Source organism: Pituophis catenifer, unplaced genomic scaffold (assembly GCF_029215685.1).
Source record: "Pituophis catenifer annectens isolate HBS135680 unplaced genomic scaffold, rPitCat1.0.hap2 SCAF_1, whole genome shotgun sequence".
NCBI classification, from domain to species: domain Eukaryota; kingdom Metazoa; phylum Chordata; class Lepidosauria; order Squamata; family Colubridae; genus Pituophis; species Pituophis catenifer.
The window spans coordinates 7930654-7954588 of NW_027256881.1; the positions used below are offsets into that span (position 1 = coordinate 7930654).

A 23935-nucleotide genomic window follows, 5' to 3' on the forward strand; every position below is an offset into this window, starting at 1 on the left:
CAGCATTGTTCACATTCTTGGATGACCTCTGATGGGATGGGATGGGGATAGGAAGCACAATGTTATGCTGGTTTTCCTCCTTTCTCTGGAATCAGTTCCAGCCAGTGCTGATAAAGAGGACAGAGATCCAGCCCATGGCCCCTACTTTGTGGGCTTCTGCAAAGCTCATTTCTCTCTTCCTTTTAATTTAACATCTACCTATAGCCACTGAGTGAGATGATCTGACAGTTTGGGGAGAGGCGTCATCAATATGCTGATGAAAAACCCAGCTTTACATTTCTACCCCAGGCTGTCTGAATGATACTGTGGATGTCCTTGTGACCATCCGTGGAGACTAGGGGTCTGGATGGGGAACAATGAGCTTAGGCTCAACCCAAGCAAAACTGATGGCTTTGGGTGCTTGGGCCTTCCAGTACCAAGGTTTTTCTACTTCTGATACTGGATGGGGGGAGGCACTCCCTCAGATGGACCTGATGCAAAATCCAGGTGTCCCTTGGAGTCAGGAAAGCAGGTGGTAGCTGTAGCTAAGAGGCCCTTTGCACACCTTCAGTTTGTGTGCCAACTGCACCCATTTCTGGACTGAGAGGTTCTTCTCACTGTCATTCATACCTTCATGACCTCCCATTTGGACTGCTGAAATGTGGTCTCCATGGGGCAGGTCCTGAGGAAGATTCAGATGTATAAATTATAAATGGTGTTGGCTATTCATCCCATCTAATACTACTGTTTGGGGGCTTCTTTGTTTGCCAGTGTGTTTTCAGGTGTAATTCAAACTGTTGATTGCCACCTTTAAAGCCCTTCATGGCTTAGGACTGGGTTGTTCAAAGACCGTCTTCTCCATGTTGTTTCTACGTATCCAACCCTTTCCCGTAGGATGGGAAAGCTGGAGGTCTCATCAGCCAAAGAATGTTGGCTGGTGGGGACCCAGAGGTGTGCCTTCGCTGCCATAACTCCTGCTCTCTGGAACATTCTTCCTCCAGAGATTAGGATGGACCCAATCCTGCTAATCTTTTGGAAGGCATTGAAGATCTGGCTGTGTGCTTGGGCCTAGGATCCCAATTATGTGAAGGATAATTCTTGGTTGCATTGATACTGTTGGATTATAATATCGCTTGACAGCTATTTGTGTTTAATTTCTTTTTTGTATTGTGTTTTAACTGTTTTAATTGTTTTTATGATCGTTTGCCAACCAGAGTCACTGGTTTGAGATGAGCAGCTATACAAGTTGATTAAATAAATACATATAAATACTGAATTTGTTTTGGCTTAAAGTAATTATAGTTAAAACTACATTTCTGGATCCGGAGGCTTTGGCAGGGTCAATTAATCAAACAAGACATCAGCCTTTATCTCCTATTTCACCTTATGCCAGGTAGAGCAATAATGTCATAATGCCAGACTATAGTTTAGCTAAATGACAAAACATAAATAGTATTAAGGGAAGCAAACAATAACAATGTAACTAAGAAAAGTTTTTTAAAAAAAGGGCTGATGTGATGTAATGCAGACATCATTTTTAAGCATCTAAATTGGAGCAGGTTAAGAATCGAGCAGAGCCAGTACTTCAAGTAATCCTGTATGAATATTTCCTAGGACCCAAAGATGAAATTCAAGTTAATCATTCCAGAATCCCCCAGCATAAAATTGTGATACCTTATAACCTAATCCCTTTCCCTTTTTTCCCTTTTGGCAAAATATTTGCAAGAATCTAAAAGTATGATCTTGTGCAAGTATTTCATTTGAAAGCTAAGATTAAGTCTCTTTGAGGTGAACAGTAAAGAGTTGATATACCTCTAGTATAGCTTTTCAGATTGTGAGCACTGGGGCAGGAAGGCTAGTTCAGGTCTGACTTAAGCTATAAACTCAAAAGAGGCCTAAGGGAAGCTTTATCTTGCAGCTTTAGCATTATAGACTGACTAATTCCAGATCTATCTTAATTTTATAAGGACTAAGAATGTATGTGAACTTTTAATTCTTATTAATGGCAAAATTTTCCGCAACAAATCCAAGAAAAAAATAATTCCAAATATAATGTGCTGTACTTTCTTTGTTTCTTTAAAGCAGATTCAGATTGTTGTTCATTGAAATTTGGAGCAGAATTAAGACAGTTGTGTCATGTGGTGTACTATTTAAAAAAATGACACAACTCATTTTACTTCAATGCTGTTAATTTATAGTCATATTTTGGCTCCAGAAACCTGATGTGCTGGTATGTTAATGGCTCTGGAGACTGTATAGACAGCTGATGAAAACAACTTTTAATAGTAACTATGCAAGCATTGTGAAGAATGAAAGGGGTAGCTTAAATGTGTATTTGTATTCACAACCTCCCATCTCTGTCTCTGATTAGTGATGGTTTGAAACGATCAGATTCTAAACATTGCAGATGCAGGTCAGTTTTGATGTTTTCTTTGCCTGAGGATCATTCTTTGAAGTTGGTCTCATAATAAAACCATGAAAAGAAAACAGGATGCTAGAGGTTATCTGGCCTTAACATTTAACAAAGATACATTTTTTAAAATTATGGTCCTAAGGTTATTACTATAAGCTTTGGCTTACTAGGATATAAAATCACTGCAATTGTATATTAAATGAACTCTGTTAGCAGCACAAAAGTTTTTCTTTAATTTTAAAAAAATTAAGACTATGTATGAATTACACTTTTCTCTTGTATGTAGAACTGGTTTGCATCAAAATAGTTTTTTTTCTCTTTGTGACAACCAGGACTATATAGGTAATACTTGAGGTACGACAGTTCATTTAGTGACCATACAAAGTTACAACTGACCTCCCAAAAGCCATGTACAATCATGATTCAAAGATAAGAAATTTACAAATGTTATCCTGTCATTTGCACTTACGAATGACTGAATAACTTTGCAGAGATGCTAAAGCACGCCCATCTATCTCTTCCCCTCCCGTCCCCCACCCCGTCCTTGCCCTATTGGGTCCCTGGGAGACTGGGCCAGCTTTGCCCCACTGTTCCACCCCTCAAAATGCCTTGTTTACCTACCGGAGATCTGCAGAATTCAGTATTATAGGCCGTTTTTAAACTGGGCCATGTGGAGCAGCTGTTTCCAAACTGACCTAGGCAAAGCAGCATTTCCCCTGCCTTCTGCCTTTCTGCATGGCCTCTTTAACTCAAAACAGGATAATGAGCCATAGTTTGTGTTTGGCAGTTTCTATATTTCCTGGTAAAAAAAAGTTTTAAAAGGAAGGGGGAGAAACAAGAGCAGTGAGACAGAGAACAGACAATGAAGGGTTAAGTGTTAAAAGGGCAATGCAGAGGGAGCTGCTTTGCCTTCTTTGAAACCTAACCTGGAAGGCAAAGCTGCTCTTCCCACTCCCTCTGCATTGCCCTTTTAACACTTAACTCTTAGCCCCTCAAATATTGGAACACCCCAGTCCTTCTTTTTCTTATACTAGATGTACCCAATTCCTGCAACAATTCTTCATATGTTTTAGGAACGTATTAATTATATTAATGTTATATTCCTTTAATATTAATTAGTTATTAATATTGCATAATTTAATAATATTAAATACTTAACCATCAATTACATAATATAATTAATTTTAAATAATGAATAATTAATTATATCAAGTAAAGGTAAAGGTTCTCCTCGCACATATGTGCTAGTCGTTCCTGACTCTAGGGGGCGATGCTCATCTCCATTTCAAAGCCAAAAAGCCAGCGCTGTCCAAAGACGTCTCCATGGTCATGTGGCCAGCATGACTCAACACCAAAGGCACACAGAACACTGTCACACGGAACGCTGTGTCTAGAAGAAGGCATTTGTTCCAGTCTTGGTTTATTACCTGTACAAGTTTATACAATTTGGCTTTTGTGGTTTTAACTTGGCAATGAATTTGTGTTTTGTATTTTGTTAAATAAATGTTTTACATTAGTTCTAAAGATGTTGGTTTCTTAAAAGAAACAAATATAATTCCTTCTGGTCAAGTTCTGTTCAGTACTCAATTATCTTTTAATCTCTGTATTTGTCTGTTGATTTTTCAAGAATAGGATTTGAGTAATCTGGAATGCTGCCTATCAATTCTGATAAGTTGACACAGAAATTTAAAAAATAAGCAGACTGAGAAACATGATAGGATCATGATGCTTGTATCACATGCATTTTTGGTAAATAAAAAAATGACCATGTTCTTCTGAATGAGGAAGATTTAGGGGTTTTGTAAGAAATACCAAGGTAATTCAGTAATATGTTATATGGCTATTTTGTGGTAAAAGTCACCAAAGTATCCTAATATCATTTTAAGAAACCAACTATGATATATTCTAAATAAGGAGAAATCTTTCTTTGTAAAATAGAACTAAAATACAGCTAGTGATTTTACTTGATTGGACTTTGACAAGGTTAGTGAATATTTAAGTGCAAGACTTAGAGTTTTGGGTTGGCCTGCTTTAGAATCAGAACAGATAATGGGAAAATACTTATAACGGACAAGTATTATTTGTGAATGCTTTTCAAGTGGCTAACCCTAAATAGCAAGAGTAGTAACAGTTTAGACTTATATACCGCCCCATAGTGCTTTACAGCCCTATCTTACAGAGTCAGCATATTGCCCCCAATAATCTGGGTCTTTGGAATGATGGAAGGCTGAGTCAACTTTGAGCCAGTCAGGATCGAACTCCAGGCTGTAGGCAGAATTAGCCTGCCATGCTGTATTCTAACCACTGTAACACCACAGAATAGTAAGTCCAACATGCCCCCCCCAAATAAAATAATAATATAGGTGACTTTTGAGTTAATACTGTAATTGAACCTGGTAATTACAGTTGCAAGTCGTGACAGTCATAAAACAGATCATTACACCACTGAGCCCAATTTTACTACTATTGTATATGTACCAGTATGTATGTTTGAAAACACACTCCAGAATTCATTACTCCTACTTTATTGTTATGCTTTCTCTCATTTTCTCTCCTTTCTTTGGGAATTTCATCTAGACTTCATGCCATTTCATTTCTTTTTAAAACTAATCAGTCATGTGGTGGTCATCACTTTAATGACAGCCATCACTTAAGACAGCCAGTGTAAATATGGAATCTATGTTCTGTTAGGGCAGATGCTAACAGGTAAACGCAGATGTTACAACTATCAATAAGAAAGCCTACCATAAATAGACATAGTTTGTAGAGATAGCAACATTGTCAAAACCAACTATAAACTCCAGCTGGTGGAAAACCAGGTAGCTATAGGTGAAGCAACCCAATAAAACAGATCAACCATATACAAATTGAAATGTAAAAGCTGCAGTGATTTAAGACACAATGTCTTGAGAAATTAAATATATGTACTGCAGCCACTGGAATCAAACACACTTATTTCTGCCAAATCAAAAAAGATTTTCTTTGCTGCATATGCTTTCCTAGTAAGGATTTCCTCCACTTTGCAGAGAGAGGTTAAGCCAGAATATCTGTTCTTCTTATTTATAACCTTGTAATAAGTGGCATATTTTAATAAGTGGAGTATAACCTTGTAATAAGTGGGATACATTTTGGTATGAGTGTCAAAAAGGCAACCTGGTATTCTATATATGTTTTAGACTACTGTTTCCTTAACTATTCTTCCAGCTTGTAACTCACTAGAAAACTCCTCCTATGAATTCCCTAGGAAAAAAAATCATTACAATAGATTACAACCAGTCAATCTGAATCTCCTGATTAGGAAACTTCTTATTCCTTCTGCTAAGCCCAGCCATAAGAAAGAAAAGGATTTTGGATCTTTCTGCCCCAAATCTAGAAATAATTTTTAAAAAGCCGTGCCAATGCCGAAACACTTTTTTTTTTTAAGCAATGGATGTCAGATCTCTAAATATCAGCAAGTTATTATTGAGAAACAGGAATGCCTGAAACACAAGGGAAAGCACCAATGAATCCAGAATTCCAAATGTAATCAAGAATTCCAAATATAATCAGTACAATTAGTTACTTATTATCTACTTCAATATAATACAGGATGTCAGCAATATTCAGAGATGATTGCAAGAGGGACAGTTGGAATGACATCATGGCTAGGCAGTCCCCTCTTTTTGAGCACTATCCTGCGTTTACCAAATAAGGAGGATAACTGAAAGCTTGCTGTTCCAGATGTGTTTCTTTGACCAATCAAGCAAAATGTTCTATCTCTCATATACATAGTCTAACCAGCAATTGGAGATTTCTTTAGCAGCTGACTCTATCTTCCTAATGACAGGTTTTGATTAATTTTCACTAGTGCTGTAATATAAAAAAAAATGTGAGGCAGTTGAAATTCAAGAAATTCAAAAATGAATTCCGCCTGTTCAGGTTTTTTCAGTATGGAGTGGATGTACCTAATGTTTGATGTGGCACTTTCGTATCATACCAGAAACAAAAAAATTGTCCCAGTATACTATTGTCCATGTTGCCTCACGTTCTTTTTTATATTATAGCACTACAGTAATTAAAATTAATCAAAAGGGATGCAAAACATCAGATTGCCTACTCATTGATCAGACTGTCAATTCTGGAGCTGATTTTGTTGATTCATGAGATACAGATATTAATGCCGGCTGTGTTTCCCAGTGTGTCTCTGAGACCAATTCAAAAGGATGGTTCTAATTTTTAAAGCCTTAAATCATTTTATTTCAAATTATTTTAAGAAACCATTATTACTTGTAACCTATATTTTTTCAACACAGAAATGTCTAAGGTGTTGTCATGGTTAGTTAAATGAATAAATAAATTATGGTGGCCAATAAATGTTATAAATAAATAAATAAATAAATAGAGGTGGAGTTTTACCTGAATTGTTCTGAGGGCTTATCCAAAACCTTCTCTGAAAGTTAACTATGTTTTTATTTTGCTTCAGCAGTCTTCGATCTTGTGCATTCAACTGAGCATTTCATTTGAAAAAGTGTATTTATTATATTAGATAATACATTTGATAATACATGATAATACATCTAACCCTGGGCATCCTAGACATAAACTGTTTCAACTTCTACCCTCAAAACGACACTATAGAGCACTGCACACCCAGAACAACTAGACACAAGAACAGTTTTTTCCAGAATGCCATCACTCTGCTAAACAAATAATTCCCTCAACAGTGTCAACTAGTCACTAAGTCTGCATTACTATTATTATTAATCTTCTCATTGTTCCTATCATCCATCTCCTCCCACTATATTGACTGTTTCCCTATGACTATCATTAAGTGTTATACCTTATGATTCTTGACGAATGTATCTTTTCTTTTATGTACTCGGAGAGTGTATGCACCAAGTCAAATTCCTTGTGTGTCCAATCACACTTGGCCATTTCCATTCCATTCCATTCCATTCCATTCCATTCCATTCCATTCCATTCCATTCCATTCCATTCTATTCTATTCTATTCTATTCTATTCTATTCTATTCTATTCTATTCTATAATAAATAATATATTAGATAATATAATAAATAACTAAACAAACATAGCCAGGTGTATGATGATGTGTGTGTGTGTTTGTTGGAATCTAAACATTGACCTTATTAAATCCTTGAATCTGCTATGATAAAATATCAGCATTGCTCTTTCCATTGATGAGTTTCTGTCTCAGGTTTCCAAAATTTATATTGCCCTTCCCACCATCAAAGATACAGTTGCAAACTGAAGATATTTTTCCTTTGTTCATTCATTTCCTTCTGTAAAATGAGGCTTTGGTAATAAATCAGCTTCCATCTTATTTCCTAGGTACTCTCCGCTCTCGACATACTCCAGCCACCACACATTGACTACTTTGAAGAAATGTATCCTAAATGTTAAATAAATAATTTCATTGAGGTAGGTGTAATTAATTCTAGCTCATAAAACTGCCTGCAGATTTTGGACTTTTCCTCTTGAGTTTTAGCATCTGGAAAGGTGATATGGAGGCCAGCTGTAATAGACCATCTAGAAAAACATTTTTAAAAGAACAGGCTTCTAAAAGAAGGAATTGGAGGGCGTGTATAGAAATTTATGGTTATTGTTACAAGAATTTAATATGTCAACCTGCTTCATGGGTAGGCTTCAGGATTTTCTCCCGGATTTATCTTTTAATCATGTAGAGAAAAGTATTTGGAAAATGATTGCAAATTAATGCCTTCCAATGTGCAAATGCTGATATAGTAATTTGATGTATATGTATAAGTGGTGGAGAGGATTGTTACAGGCATATCTTGAAATGTACATTCGTGTTATTTGTTACGCTTAGTAATCCTGTTGTCTCCCATGTAAGGAAGGCTGCCGTACAAAAGAAAATTTCTTTCAATGCCAGAATATACTATTTATTTTTTTATTAAATAACACAGAGCATGAGGCTGCTACAGCCCTAGCCCTGGACTTTTGTCCAATGGAAATTTTGAAGGATCCTTAAAAAATCCTGTAAAATATAAAAAACTGGGATATTTGTAAGATTAGGATTCAATTTTCATTTATATAATACTAAATTTCTGAAATATATTTCCATGTATTCTCATGTATTCCCATCCCAACCCTGTGCCCTTGCTTTCTTGTAAATTGCTCCTTTCTTGCTTAGGATAACCTTTGATCTAGATTAGGCGTATGAGAAACAAGCATTCTGTACCTGCCCTTTGCTTATATAAAGCAAAAAAAGCTGTTCTATAGTTTAAATCTTATTGCACTCAAATAAATATAGGAAAAAATTCTGCAGTAGGGCAGGAACAATTATAAGGGCTGTGAGGATTGTCCCTCAAAAGTTATAAATGTGCCAGATAGAACAGTTTGAATGTCCTTTTAGTTCAGTGCTGCATTTTACGTTGTTAAAGCATAGGAAATGTATTCTTGTATATATTACTGTATATAACAATTTTATACAGGTAGTCCTCAATTTACAGCAGTTCATTTAGTGAATGTTCAAAAAGTGGCCTAGAGGTGGAGCTCTCACCTCACAATCAGGAGGCTGTGAGTTTGATCCTAGGTAGAGGTAGATATTTCTCTCTCTGGGCATTTTGAGAATATATTTGCTGAATATAACTCTGCATTGGCAACAGGAAGGGCATCCGGCCAGTAAACACTCAGTTCCATTCAGTTGCTCAGACTCCACCCTGCAAGGGATTATGGGGTCGTTAAAAGAAGATAATGATGATGATATAGTGAATGTTCAAAGTTACAATAAATTGACTTATGACTGTATTTCACACGTTTGTTGCAGCATCCCCATGGTCACATAATCAAAATTTGAATGCTTGGCATTTCGCTCATATTTATGACAGTTGCAGTGTCTTGGGGTCATGTGGTCACCTGTTGCAACCTTCTGATAAGCAAAGTCAGTGGGGCAGCCTTGTTCACTTAACAGCAGTGTTACTAATTTATCAACTGCGGTGATTCACTTAAGAACTGTGGCAAGAAAGGCTGTAAACTGGCCATCATTCGCTTAACGGTCTCACTTAGCTACAAAAATTTTGGGATCAATTGTGGTTGTAAGTCGAGGACTACCTATATATTGTTCATATGAAATTGTTTTCTCATGCCCATAGCTTCTATATTTCCAGAAATGTTATTTCTCTCCCCCCACCCCTTTCATTCAAGTACACCTTGTAAGAAATAACTATCTTTGATCTAGAAATGTAAGTACACAGATTAGCTTTAGGGATTTCAGTAGTAGCTCATTTCAGTTCTTCAAAATGCTTCTGCTTTAGATTATGGCCAGGATTATATGAATTCAGTTGGGTTCTAAACTTCCAAGAAAAAGTTTCCTCTTTTGTGGTTTTCTCCCATTTATACTTCTTTCCACTTTTGAGTTGAGAGGATTGATAAAGGCTCCACTGCAACATTAATGTCAAAATATTGATCTGATTTATATTTCATAAATATTCTCAACAGTGTGGTGTAATAATTGAGTAACTGGACCTGGATCATGGAGATCCATGTCCATCCTCAGCCATGGAAGCCCCCTAAGAGATTTTGGAACACCCATTCTGTTTTAATCCCTTGTTATCTCAAGGATGATAGAAAAAATGGAGGACAAATGTTATGAATACTGTCTTGTGCTTTTGGGAAAAAATATGTAAGTCAATGAGACAAGTGAAATAATAAATATTAATTCTTTTTAAACTGGCCACAAGAAATTCACAACCAGCCATAGTTTGCTAAATTGCAACTAACTATTTAATTCTTAAGTCTTAAAACCGAAGTTTTAAAAAGCTGTTGGCATAATATAAATATTATATAACATAAAAGACTTATGAGTATCTAGTATTGAAGACTCTGCACTTTGATTCAATCTTCAGTTCTAGTTAAAGTGTGTCTAAGAACAGCTATGTAGCAGGCAGGCAATTAATTAATCATCAGGTGTTATCATTAAATAACTTTTTATTTGTTGGTGTTCATTCAAAATGTTTTAATGTAGAAATGAGCAATACTAGTTCTTTAGCAAATAGATTTAACAAATAGATTTAAGGAATTAGATCTGATAGACAGAGTGCCTGAAGAACTATGGATGGAGCTTCGCAACATTGTACAAGAGGTAGCAACTAAAACTAATCCCAAAGAAAAAGAAAGGCAAGAAAGCAAAATGGTTGTCTGAGGAAGCTTTGCAAATAGCTGAAGAAAGAATGGAAGCGAAAGGCAAGGGAGAAAGAAAAAGATACACCCAGTTGAATGCAGAATTCCAGAGAATAGCTAGAAGAGATAAGAATGCCTTTTTAAATGAACAGTGCAAAGAAATAGAAGAAAACAATAGAGTAGGGAGGACCAGAGATCTCTTCAAGAAAATTGGAGATATGAAGGGAGCGTTTCATGCAAAGATGGGCATGATAAAGGACCAAAATGGCAGGGACCTAAAAGAAGCAGAAGAGATTAAGAAGAGGTGGCAAAATTACACAGAAGAACTATACAAGAATGAGCTTAACATCCCTGATAACCACGATGGGGTGGTCACTGACTTCGAGTCAGACATCCTAGAATGTGAAGTCAAATGGGCCTTAGGAAATCTGAGCAACAGCAAAACTAGTGGAGGTGACAGTATTCCAGCTGAGCTATTCAAAATCTTAAAAGACGATGCAGTAAAAGTGCTACACTCAATTTGCCAGCAAATTTGGAAAACTCAACACTGGCCACAGGATTGGAAAAGGTCAGTTTTCATTACAATTCCAAAGAAAGGCAATGCCAAAGAATGTTCAAATTATCGCATCATTGCACTCATTTCATATGCTAGTAAGGTTATGCTTAAAATCCTACAAGCTAGGCTCCAGCAGTATGTGGATCGAGAACTACCAGAAGTACAGGCAGGATTTCAAAGAGACAAAGGAACTAAAGATCAAATTGCCAATATACCCTGGATCATGGAGAAAGCTAGGGAGTTCCAGAAAAACATCTCCTACTGCTTCACTGACTATGCTAAAGCCTTTGATTGTGTGGATCACAGCAAATTGTGGCAAGTTCTTAAAGAGATGGGAGTACCAGACCATCTTACTTGTCTCTTGAGAAACCTATATGCAGGTCAAGAAGCAACAGTGAGAACTGGACATGGAACCACTGATTGGTTCAAAATTGGGAAAGGAGTCCGGCAAGGCTGTATACTGTTGCCCTGCCTACTTAACTTATATGCAGAGCACATCATGAGAAAGGCGGAATTAGATTTCTGGGAGATTTCAAGTTGGAATTAAGATTTCTGGGAGAAATATCAACAACCTCAGATCTGCAGATGATACCACTCTAATGGCAGAAAGCAAAGAGGAACTAAAGAGCCTCTTGATGCGGGTGAAGAAGGAGAATGCAAAAGTTGGCTTGAAACTCAACATTAAGAAAACTAAGATCATGGCATCCATCCCTCTCAATTCCTGGCAAATAGATGGGGAAGAAATGGAGGTAGTGACAGATTTTATTTTCCTGGGCTCCAAGATCACCACAGATGGGGACTGCAGCCAAGAAATTAAAAAATGCTTGCTCCTGAGGAGGAAAGCTATGGCAAATCTAGACAGCGTACTAAAAAGCAGAGACATCACCCTGCCAACAAAACTGCATATAGTCAAGGCTATGGTTTTCCCTGTTGCAATGTATGGCTGTGAAAGTTGGACCATAAGGAAGGCTGAGCACCAAAGAATTGAGGCCTTTGAACTCTGGTGCTGGAGAAGACTCCTGTGAGTCCCTTGGACTGCAAGGCCATCAAACCGGTCAGTCCTAGAGGAGATCAACCCTGACTGCTCTTTAGAAGGCCAGATGCTGAAGATGAAACTCAAATACTTTGGCCACCTAATGAGAAGGAAGGACTCACTGGAGAAGAGCCTAATGCTGGGAAAGATTGAGGGCAAAAGAAGAAGAAGGGGACAACAGAGAATGAGGTGGCTGGATGGAGTCACTGAAGCAGTAGGCGTGAGTTTAAATGGACTCCAGGGGATGGTAGAGGACAGGAAGGCCTGGAGGAACGTTGTCCATGGGGTCACGATAGGTTGGACATGACTTCTCAACTGACAACAACAACAAGTTCTTTAGCTTTTCTTCCTTTTTAAAAACCCTAGCATATTAGTTAATCTGAACTTGCTATTATTTCTTTTTATGCATTTCAGATCTAGGGCTAGACCACCCAACCAAGGACAGTGATTTAAATAAGATTTGTTTTGTTCCTTTTAGGAAGTTTATCAGCTTAAAAATCTAAATGACAACAGCCAGTTTATTTTCATCCAGTTAATCATCTGCTATATTTAGAGCTAATTTAAAATGTTAACATAGATGATTGCTGAAAAAAATGTTTGGAAAGTCTTTGTGTCTTATTTGAGGAAAAATTAAGAATAGACAAAATAATTTTTAACCAGTGCTCCTTTCTTGTTTTCAGAAACACTTTGCTAAGATTCATTTTAGAGCAAAATAAAAGTTTTGAAAAAAGTTTCTAAAAATTTGAAGACTCAGTGACAAAATGCCTCCTGGCTAGATTTATGCTCTCTGTCTTTCTAGATTCTGGAGGTAAATTTAAAAAGAAAGATGGGGGAAAAAAGAGATTTATCCTCATTTTAATCTGAACTTTATTTACTTTTAAAGCATTATGAACTCAGCAATTTCACTTCTCCCAATTATGTAATACATATCTGCATTGGAAAAGGTATATGCAAAAATAGATCAGGAAAATAATGCTCAAAAGGAAAATTGATTTCTAAAAACAAAAGTGACGTACATATAAAAATATTTAGATAAAGGTTCCAAAAAATAGAGTCCAAGGTTTATATGACATATAAAAAATAATTAGAAATGAAAGGAACCAAAGTTAAGACTAAAAAATTGTTTTTCCTGGTTTACTGAATATACTGCAGTGCTTTTTTTTAATTGGAAAAAACAACTACTGTATTTGATAGACATTTGGAGACCCCCCTTCCTCCTGAAGGAAGTTGTACAAGTGGGTGGTGCGATAACTCAGCGGTTAAAGCACTGAGCTTGTCAGCTAGAAAGCTGACAGCCCGGATTCATGACCTGAGCATTGTGCAGCGGGGTGAACTTTGCCCAGCTCCTGTCCATCTAGCAGTTCAAAAGCATGCAAATGTGAATAGGTACACTTCAGTGGGGAGGCAACAGCGCTCCACAAAGTCATGTTAGGCACATGATTGCAGAAATGTGTCTTCAAACAGCCTGGCTCCTGGCCTCGAAATAGAGATAAGCACCATCCCCTATAGTCACCAACGACTAGCAGAATAAAATCCACTTTCCTTTCTTTCTGTTTATTGCCATCATAAATATGATGTCCATATGTATAGTTTAATTACAGTGTAGCAGCCCCCAGAGCTTGAAAACCTCTAATACATACAGCTGCTGAGCTATTTTGATCTCTATCATTGTAATGTAGCTTCCTGTGATCCTATCTTGCCCAAAGAATGGTAGAAATGTCACACTGAAAGAAAAAACAACAACAAAGAGAGACAGAGGCCGGAATTTCCTATTAAAAGGAATATGAAATGTCTTGTTTGTTGGATCCAATTGCTTTTTTATGTTGATGCTCTTCTCATAATTGTAGATTTGCTTCTCAGGAGCTTTATAAAATTGTGTACAAGCTCCACAAAATGACTAGCCCCACTTAAATTTTTGCCTAAGGCAAACAAATAAAGCCGATGCTGTCACAAATGTTTGCCTATTGAGTATTGTGTTGTATAAGGACTTTTTTTTAATGGAAGGAAAGAGGCAGCCAGCTGAAAATAATTTCATAGGGACACTGATATTTTTATGACTTTTTGCTATTCATATCATTGAACTGAACTGACAGAAAAAACCACTGCCATTGATATAAAACTGTTTCCCCCGTCATTAACATGCAGTAATCGATTGAGTTTGCAAACACAAATTTCACGACCATAATTGGGACCAGCAACTTGGTCATTAAGTAAAGTGGTACCGGTAGCTACATGAAACTGGCTTTGTGCTTATTATTTTACTTCAGCTCTCCTTTGCAGTACAGACCTGCAAAGGTCAAAAAGATGAGGATGGGCCACAAAGTTATTTTTTCAATACCACTGTTAGCTAGTCACTAAATGAGGCAGTTGCTAAACAGGGACTTGCAGAGGTGCTAGGGAGATGACATGGGGGCTTTGTAGTTGATTCCCCAGTGGGGGAAGCAAGGAGACGGAAGGAAAGTATTGATACAAGCAGTTGAAGTGGTACATTTACAAGGAGGCTTGAGAAGGTGTCAGGAAAATTTGTCTGGAGAAACAGCAAGTAGAAGTGTAGGTGGGGGAGACAACATGAGTACAATAGGAACTGTATGCATGTACATGACAGCTTACTGGAAACTAAAGAGGAGTTGTAAGCTGGGTCCTTCAGTATGTAATCAGAGGGACCCAGTTTACCAGAGACTAGGTCAAGAATGTATAATGGACTTATTGTAAGGAAATTCTCTGAAGGGTAGAAGTTGGGCTCAGTTGTTCTGTTGGTAGCTAGCATAGTAACTGAGGTACTCTTATAGTACACTGTTAGTCTATTCTGCCTCCCTTTTTAGGTAGAAAGTGGTAAAGCTTGATTTCCAGGAGCTTGAACAGGGTTTTTACAGAACCTGGTGCCCAGTGATCTGGAACCAATATTTATTTCAAGAAGTAAATGCTTGTTGTAAATTTAAATTAATGCATACATGTATATAAAAGAGATGTAGATAGGAAAATACATCTAAAAATTTAACTTGCCAAATCTGATCAAAACTGGAGAATGAGCCCCTTGCAATATTTTTTAAAATGTAACCACTAAAATGCTGTAGTGGTAAATTTTTGAGCTCGGCTAGTGACCATACAACAAGATATGAATGAAAATAAATAAACATGCTTGAAAAATTAGCATGGCTAAAATGATATTGCCTGAAAGTGAATCTTAATTAGCCAGGCTGACAGCTTCTGGGAGAAAAAAGGAAGATGTAATACTGAAAAGTATGTTTGCATAAAAGCCAGGTTTCACAACTGTGCTGTATGTGCAGCTATTAATATCTTGATATGTTTTTTGCTTTTGAAACTTTTATGCAAAGCTTTGAATTAACGCACAACTCCATTTATATTAATGCATGATATGCATGATATGAAGTGATATTTTTACACATTTCTCCTGTCTCAGGAAACCCCTTAATTCCATTGCAAAGGCTCTAGCAATTTATCCTTCCATGGTTGTGGAAGCTAGTTCTGTATTTTTATTTTCATTTCTCCTATTGCTCTTGAGTTTATCCACTTCTACAGTCATCTTCTATTTACCTTAGATTTCTACCCCACTTTTTCTCCAGGAATTCAAGGCCTCCTCTGTTTTCTTCCCAATGATAACTCTGCCAAACAGATCAAGGTAGAGAAAATAACCATCCAAAGTTAACCAGTGAATGTTTGTGACTGAGAGTACTGAAGGCTGGGCCTTCAACCTGTTCTTAGTCCCAAACCTTTAACTCTGCACCACATTGGCTCTCAATCCCCAAAAGTAGAGTACAATCATTTTCTTCTTTTACATTTAAGAGCATGTGGCGAGGTCTGTACAAGATTCCCAAGTAGGTAATTGAAGTGCCAATAAAACCTAAATTTTATATCGTTTTGTTTACATATTCATCAAACTAAACTTAAATACATTTGATTTGATTACTCTTTAGTTGTATGTCCCAAAGGTGCTTTTTCAGGAGGCAACTGGACTTCCTTTGTTTTTTCTTTTGAAGACGTTTCGCTTCTTATCCAAGAAGCTTCCTCATCTCTGACAGGATAGTCACAGCTGAAGAAGCTTCTTGGATGACAAGAGAAACGTCTTCAAAAGAAAAAACAAGAAAGTCCAGTTGCTTCCTGAAAAAGCACCTTTCAGACAAGCATGACCTGGATGACTGAGAATCTCTATAGATCTTTAGTTGTATTATGTTCCTCTGTTGTCATTCAGAAATAACAATTTGATAGCAACTTTTAGAAATCGCTAAGGCCATGATGGCAAACCTATGGCATGCATGCCACAGGTGGCATGTGGAGCCATATTGGTGAGCATGTGAGCTCAGCTCCCCATCTGATTTTCGGGCCTTCTGGGCCCACTGGAAGTAGGGAAACAGGCTGTTTCCAGCCTCCGGGGGGGAAGGCCTGTTTTTTTGCTCTCCCCAGACTCCAGAAGCATTCTAGGAGCCTGGGGAGGGTGAAAACGGCCTCCCCCCCCCCCCCGGAGGCCGGAAAGGGCCCATTTGCCAACTTCTGAAGTCAGCAAACGGGCCGTTTCTGGCCTCCGGGGTGTGGGGAAGGCCGTTTTCGCCCTCCCCAGGCTCCTAGAGAGGCTCTGGAGCCTGGGGAGAAGAAAAAACGGCCTTCCCCATCCACCCACCCCGAGGCCCTCCAGAGGCTGGAAACAGCCTGTTTCCCTACTTCCGGTGGGACCAGAAGGCCCGAAAATCAGCTGAGCTTGCATGCCCACCGATATGGCTCCGTGTGCCATAGGTTCCCCATCACGGCTCTAAGGGCTTCTCCCAAGGCTTTCAGGGGCTGAATATCATTGTGGCTTCAGACTAGTTTAAACTATTTTGATTAAGTTGGAGATTTTTAATTTCTTAATTTGGAATCAGTTTGTTTATTTATTTATTGGTTCGATTTATATGCCGCCCTTTTCCAGAGACACAGGGCGGCTTACAATGCGTTAAGCAATAGCCTTCATACTTTTGTATATATCTGCTTAGTAGGGCTTTTGCCCCCCCCCAAAAGCGGTGTTCTTTTTTATAGAAAGTCAGTTTATTGCCCCCACAAACCAGGTCCTCATTTTACCTACCTCGAAAGGATGGAAGGCTGAGTCAATTTTGAGCCTGGTGAGATTTGAACTTGCAATAATTGCAGGCAGCTGGTGTTACTTAACAGTGCTTTAGTCTGCTGCGTCACCAAGGCTCTGTTTATACACAATACTATTTTTATTGACTGTATGCCTACACTTGGGAAAAGAAAGTCGAGGATAAACTTTGCTCATATACTTCTGGGTTAATTTAGAATCAACTCAGAAGGGAGGGCTGGGTGTCATTGTAATTGTATGTGCATCTGTGGAAAAGTGTGTTAAATAATTAAAAATAGCAGTATTAATTGTACTTTCACATACTCCCATAAAGTCTTAAGACTGTTTATGTGATCTTTCAGTACAGCCTCCAAGCTACTGTTGAAAAACTGGTACAAGCCTTAGCCTAGCAAAAGTTGTGCCCCCTGTTACAGAGCTCATTTAAAGATCTGAGCTGTTCTTTGGGAAAAGGCAAGATATGAAGTGATACTTTGTGCTTTCTGATACTTTCTGTTTTATAAACGGAAATCAATTGGATAACACATGTTCTAATGATGAGCAGAGATATTGTCCCACCAAGGATTCCATGTAGCTTGTCTGATTCCTCAGTCAAGCCACATCGATATTCTTAAAATTGCCTGAATCGTATCATTTCTGAGTTGCACATAAATAGCACACATAAATAGCACACAGTGATATAGTTAAGCCCAGTAATAACCCAATCACCAGGATAATACCATAATCCTGAGCTTTTTGCCTAGTGAGCAGTGCATTTACGCTCGGTCGTTTATGCAAGTTGTTTATGCTCATATGGCCTTTTTAGAATTATTTGTGTTTTTTAAAGATTGGAATGTTAAAGAATTGAGCTGGACAGCACAAGCTCATCCTGAAGTGACTAATCAAAAGCCCAAGTAGTAGTAGTATTCTTAGTAGTAATTCTTATGTAGTGTGTACTTACTTCTAAGTGCAGAACATGCAAAAGAATAAAATACAACACAACTGAAACCAGCACCAGCAATAAAACAACATATAGGTAATCCTCAACTATGATCAGAAATTCCATTGCTAAGCAACAGTTGTTAAGTGATGCAGTTGTAAAGTGTGATGTCTTATGACTGCCCTGTTTAGCAGTCCCAGCTGAGTTGCCTGATCGTCAGAGGCTTTTAAAAGCATTTTTTTCTGCAACCTCTTAAGGTTGTAGAAAAAAATGCTTTTAAAAGAAAAAAAAAGTTGGCCATGCCCACCCAGTCACATTAGCCACCACCACCAAGCCACGCCCACAGAACCGGTAGTAACAAATTTTAGATTTCACCCCTGCTTGGTTGCCATTTGGGATCTTGTACCAGCTTCCCCATTGACCGCTTGTCAAAAGCCAGAAGTAAATGTTGCAAAAAGTGATCATGTAACCGTGAAAACATTGCAATGGCCCACCTTTGAGGACCGGTCCTACAGTAGATTTCACTCAGAGTACGTTCAAATAATCGCTGAACAAGTAGTAGTTAAGCAAGGGCCACCCGTACAAATTTGAACAAAAGTGCAACAACCCACAGCTAATGGACTTCATAATGCAGGGTTGGCTAAAAAATATATAGAGGAATCTTTTATCTTCTTGACCATTCTTTAATTTTGCCTCTGTTTTCCTGATATATGTTCATTATGTACCAAAATTTAATCAATAAGGAAAAATGTTAACCATATTACAACTGAACTGAAACCCAGACATGAAACCCAACTGAATATTTTGGAGTTTGTGTTGCTGTGAATCTGCATAAATAAACACATGTGCAGTGAGCAAACCAGAATTTTGAAAATCCAGCTACTTATTTGTAAAAAAAAAAACTGCTTCCCCCCCCCCCACCCCTCAGGGAGAAACTGTAGCAGATATTTCTGAACTCTTCACTTGCTGCAAAGGTAACTCTGAAACAATACTTAGACTTGCACTTTTGGTTTGCTTTGTCAGTGTGGCACAGCCCATTGACTTCTATGGCCTCTGACTCAGCACAAATTAAAGGTTTGCTATTGTCCCCTGCTACGGTTGTTCTGAAGTAAATTGCTATTTCGTAGTTCTAATTTTATGCAGCGATTTGCTAATTATTACTGTTAGTATTTTCTACCCAGGAGGTGCTGTTTGGTTTGAAGGAATTGTAACCAGAGCAACCTCACGTGCTCTCTTGCCATGATATGAATTGGAGTTAAGTGTCAAAAGACAGGGCATCCACTGAAACCTGCTTTTTATTATATTGTTTAATTATACTTTTATTGTGGGTAAGATGAGGAGAGAGCTCATCGCCATCTTTGACCTACCCAGATGCCAGCTGATTTAAAATTCTGCTGGAGCTGTGGAGCTCCAAGGAAAGGCTGCTTTTGCTCTTGTTTCTAGGCTCTTGTTAAATTGTCCAGAGACAATCAAAAGATATTTGCTATTCAAGCTAATAGCACCTCTGAGTCCTTCTGAAACACTTTTTTGTAAAGCACAGCAGACCCAGGGCAGTGTAGAGGCCATTCCAGGACCTTATTTCATTTAAGCTGCTTTAGTTGGCATGGCAACTAGTTGAGACATTTGGGAGTTATCTTGTTTGGGACTGAAGCTGGGGAGGATTTAGGTGGGAGAGCCAAACAAGTAAGTTTCATGTGCCATAGTGAAGTACAGACCACTGTACTGCAATCCCTGTCCCAGAAGTAAATGTAGGAGACCCGGATACTTTCATTCTTTCTATGCAAGTTATAACCTTGTTACAAACTTTATATAGTAAAGTCATATAATTTCTAACAAGGAGAGAAGCAACCTAAAACTAACAGTGAGAGCAATCAACCAATGGAATAGCTTGCCTTCAGAAGTTCTGGGTGCTCCATCATTGGAGGATTTCAAAAAGAGATGGGACTGCCATCTATCAGAAATGGTATCGGGTCTCCTGCTTGTTCAAGGGGTTGGACTAGAAGACCTCCAAGGTCCCTTCCAACTCTGTTATCCTATGTTCTAAGTGAAATGGAATAAAGAGGCTTGGGACTCTGTTAGGCAGGCAGCCATATAACTATGAAAAAAGAATACGATCAGGCCAAAATTGGCATTGGGGAAAAGTTGACAAAAGAAAGATCAAGTTTAAAAAATAAGTTAGATCCAGCTGGGGGCTGCAAAGAAAAAGGAAAGTAATAACAGAGTTGGAAGGGACCTTGGAGCTCTTCTAGTCGAACCCCCTGCTCAAGCAGGAGACCCTATACCAGGGTGAAATCCAGCAGGTTCTGACAGGTTCTGGAGAACCGGTAGCGGAAATTTTGAGTAGTTTGGAGAACCGTCAAATACCACCTCTGGCTGACCCCAGAGTGGGGTGGGAATGGGGATTTTACAATATCCTTCTCCTGCCACGCCACCAAGCCATGGCCACCAAGCCACAGCACACCCACCAAGCCATGCCCACAGAACCAGTAGTAAAAAAGTTTGGATTTCACCACTGCCCTATACCATTACAGACAAATGGCTGTCCAGTCTCTTCTTAAAAGCCTCCAGTGATGGAGCATCTAAACTTCTGAAGGCAAGCCGTTCCACTGATTAATTGTTCTCACTGTCAGGAAATTTCTCCTTAGTTCTAGGTTGCTTTTCTCCTTGATTAGTTTTCATCCATTGCTTTTTCTTCTGCCTTCAGGTACTTTGGAGAATAAGTTGACACCCCTCTTCTTTATGGCAATCCCTCAAATATTGGAAGGCTGCTATCACGTCACCCCAGTCCTTCTTTTCATTAGGGTAGACACACCTAATTTCCTGCAACCATTTTTCATATGTTTTAGCCTCTAACCCTCTAATTGCTGCTCTTTTCTGCACTCTTTCCAGACTCTCAGCATCTTTTTTTATAATGCGGTGACCAAAACTGGATGCAGTATTCAAAGCGTAGTCTTACTAAGGCTTTATAAAGCAGTACTAATATTTCACATGATTTTGATTCTACCCCTCTGTTAATGCAGCCTAGGATTGCATTGGCTTTTTAAACTGCTGCCTCACACTGCTAGTTCATGATTACGTGATTGTCTACTAAGACTCCAAGATCCCTCTCACAGTTACTGTTATTGGGCCAAGTTTCACTTAATCTATACCAGTACATTTGGTTTTTCTTGCCTAAGTGTCAAACCTTACTTTTCTCTCTATTGAATTTCATTTTGTTAGATAGGATACAGTGTTCAAGTCTGTCAAGATCCATCTGGATCTTGTGCCTATCTTCTGAACTGTTGACACACACATATATACAGATATTAATTTCACTAAAGATGCTATATACCTGTCTTATGGCCATTGGTGAAGTGGTTGAAAATATACTCTTCTCTTCATGCTTTCCTCATCTTGTTTACGTTGGATGAAAAATCTCTACCAATTGCAGTAGAGGTAATTAAGAAGACTTATTCTTTTTGCACAATTTTTAATTTAGTTAAAATACAAAATAAAGAAAGACAGAAGAAACGTACTAGCAACCATCAAACACTGATATTACAAATAAAACAACCCAGACAATTAGGAGAAACTAGCATCCTTGTTCCAAGAAACCGTAGTGAGGTTCGTAAGATAAAAACTAGGAAAGACTGAAGAACCTTGGAAAAAAAAGATAATGGTTCATATCTCATGAATAAGTTCATAAGTATTATGTATCATAAATATGATACATAAGTGTATCATAGATTCAGATACACTTCAAGTATCTGAAAGAATATCAGATAGAAAAAAGTAAGAACCTATTCTCTAGGGTTCTAGAATATGGGTCACAGGAAGGTTGGTTTCAGGTTGAGTTGTTAGGAAAAGCTTGCTAATGGGTGAGAACAATTCACCAGTGGAAGCAGTTAGCAAGAAAGTGACAAATTTTCTATCACTGAAAGCAGAGATTAGATAACCATTTTGGGGACTGGTTTATTCGGATTCCTGCACTAAACGGGGAATTGACCCTGGCCCTGAACTGCTGCTTTAAGGTGTGATTCTAAATGTGGAATCTGGTTCTGCTTTAAAAATAAGCTTTCTACAAATTCATGTATTTTCTATCAGGCTTTGCCAAAACACTGAGGAAAATAAAGAAATCTTACAAAAACAAACAAAGGTCTCTACCAAACCCATAAAAAGGATATGGAACAAATAGCTGTCCTCCACTCTTGTTTCCAACAACATCATTAAGACTGTCTATGGCAGTGTTTCTCAACCTTGGAAGCTTGAAGATGGGCGGACTTCAACTCCCAGAATGGGCCATTAGGCTCATATGTGCACATACTTCTGAACCCCCAATGAAGGATTGATGTGACCACTTTTTTCATGTCGAAGACAGCATGTTACTCCTTCTGCCTTAAATCTCAGTTGTGATTGCTGTTTCTCTCTGTTATTTCTAGACCAAATATAATTAAAACACTGGAATATACATGTCAGTTTACCCCTCACTGTAAATATATCTGTACAAGCCACCTACAAAGAGATTTGAGAAGCAGAAAGGAATAAATAAAATATACAGAGAGTATAACAAATTGTTAGCCGCCCAGAGTCACAGTTGTGAGATGGCTGGCTGGCTATATAAGTAGATTTAAAGAGAAAAAAAAGAAAACACACACACACACACACACACACACACACACACACACACACACACACAAATTCTTGTATCTTTAACTGGGTGAAGCAGTACATTATAGGGCAATGCTTTTTCAACTAACTGCATCAACTGGGCTAACAAAGAATGTCAGGACCCATTACTCCCAAGGGAATGAAATGTGGGAAAGTTGTGACTGCTTCAGCGCTGCCACAGTCAGCTATGATTGTCATTTTCAATGTTCCCCAATAGCTTCTCACATGTCCACAGGGGTGCCAGTCCCTCTGTGCTCGCACCACACTCCCTTCTCCCTCTCTCTCTCTCCCTCCCTCCCTCCCTCTCCCTCCCTCCCTCTCTCTCTCCCTCTTTCCCTTCCTCCCTCCCTCTCTCTCTCTCTCTCTCTCTGTCTCAGCAAACAGGGGTAGTGAAGGGAGGGAATAAAAGGGAGAGGATGCAAGGAAGGAAGCTTTCTGATGCTCACTGCCCCCTTCCCACAAGAAAACTCAATGGGGAAGCCAACAAGAAGTCAGAAGTCATTCCCGCTCCCAGTGATTTCTTTTTGCCCACCTGTGGTCATTCTGTTTCCCTATCTAGGTAAGGAAATCGCTTTGAAATGATGACCCAACAGATCACAGGTTGTGTGTGTGAGAGAATGTATGTTCCAACCCATATTTTCTGTTTCCTAAATAAAATAAGTTTTGTTGTACATTGTATGTTTTAAAAAGGTAAAATTGTAATTCCTAAAAAATGGCAAAAAATATTTTTTTTAGCCTCTTTTCCCCTGCATTCTATTCCAGAACTAATATAAATATGCTATCATCATCTGCGCCACCTTTGTATATCAGGTCTCATCTCCTGATCCAACTGCATTTATGTTGTGTTTGCAACTCTAATTCTGTGTTTTGTTTTCCTTTAAGCTTAAAATTATTTTCTTCATTACTGCTTCTTCCTAAAATCTTCCAGTGCTAAAAACACAGCTTGATACTTGAAAATCAAGATACACTGGTTTTGCTTCAGGCTGTATGTCCTCCCAGACTGTTGTCAACAGCCAAGATCAAACATCAGAGATCTTGCTTGGCAATTGCCTTGATGCAGGAGGTGGAGCCCAGTTCAACATCTTGATCTCCCTTCAGTTATATTGAAAGATTTTATTGGAGACAGTAGAAAATTGTGTAATCATCTAAGAAGTTATAACTCA

At 38.3% G+C, this 23935-nt stretch overlaps 1 protein-coding gene across 4 annotated transcripts in view; it reads left to right on the forward strand.

The window, feature by feature from the left end:
• The window catches only part of NLK (nemo like kinase), a 107930-nt gene that overhangs the window by 61170 nt on the left and 22825 nt on the right, over positions 1–23935 (forward strand). For all 4 annotated transcript variants that reach the window (XM_070932051.1, XM_070932048.1, XM_070932050.1 and 1 more), the window contains one exon: positions 7721–7776. In XM_070932051.1, coding sequence (XP_070788152.1) covers positions 7721–7776 — 56 coding nt within the window. The remainder of the gene's footprint in view (positions 1–7720; positions 7777–23935) is intronic.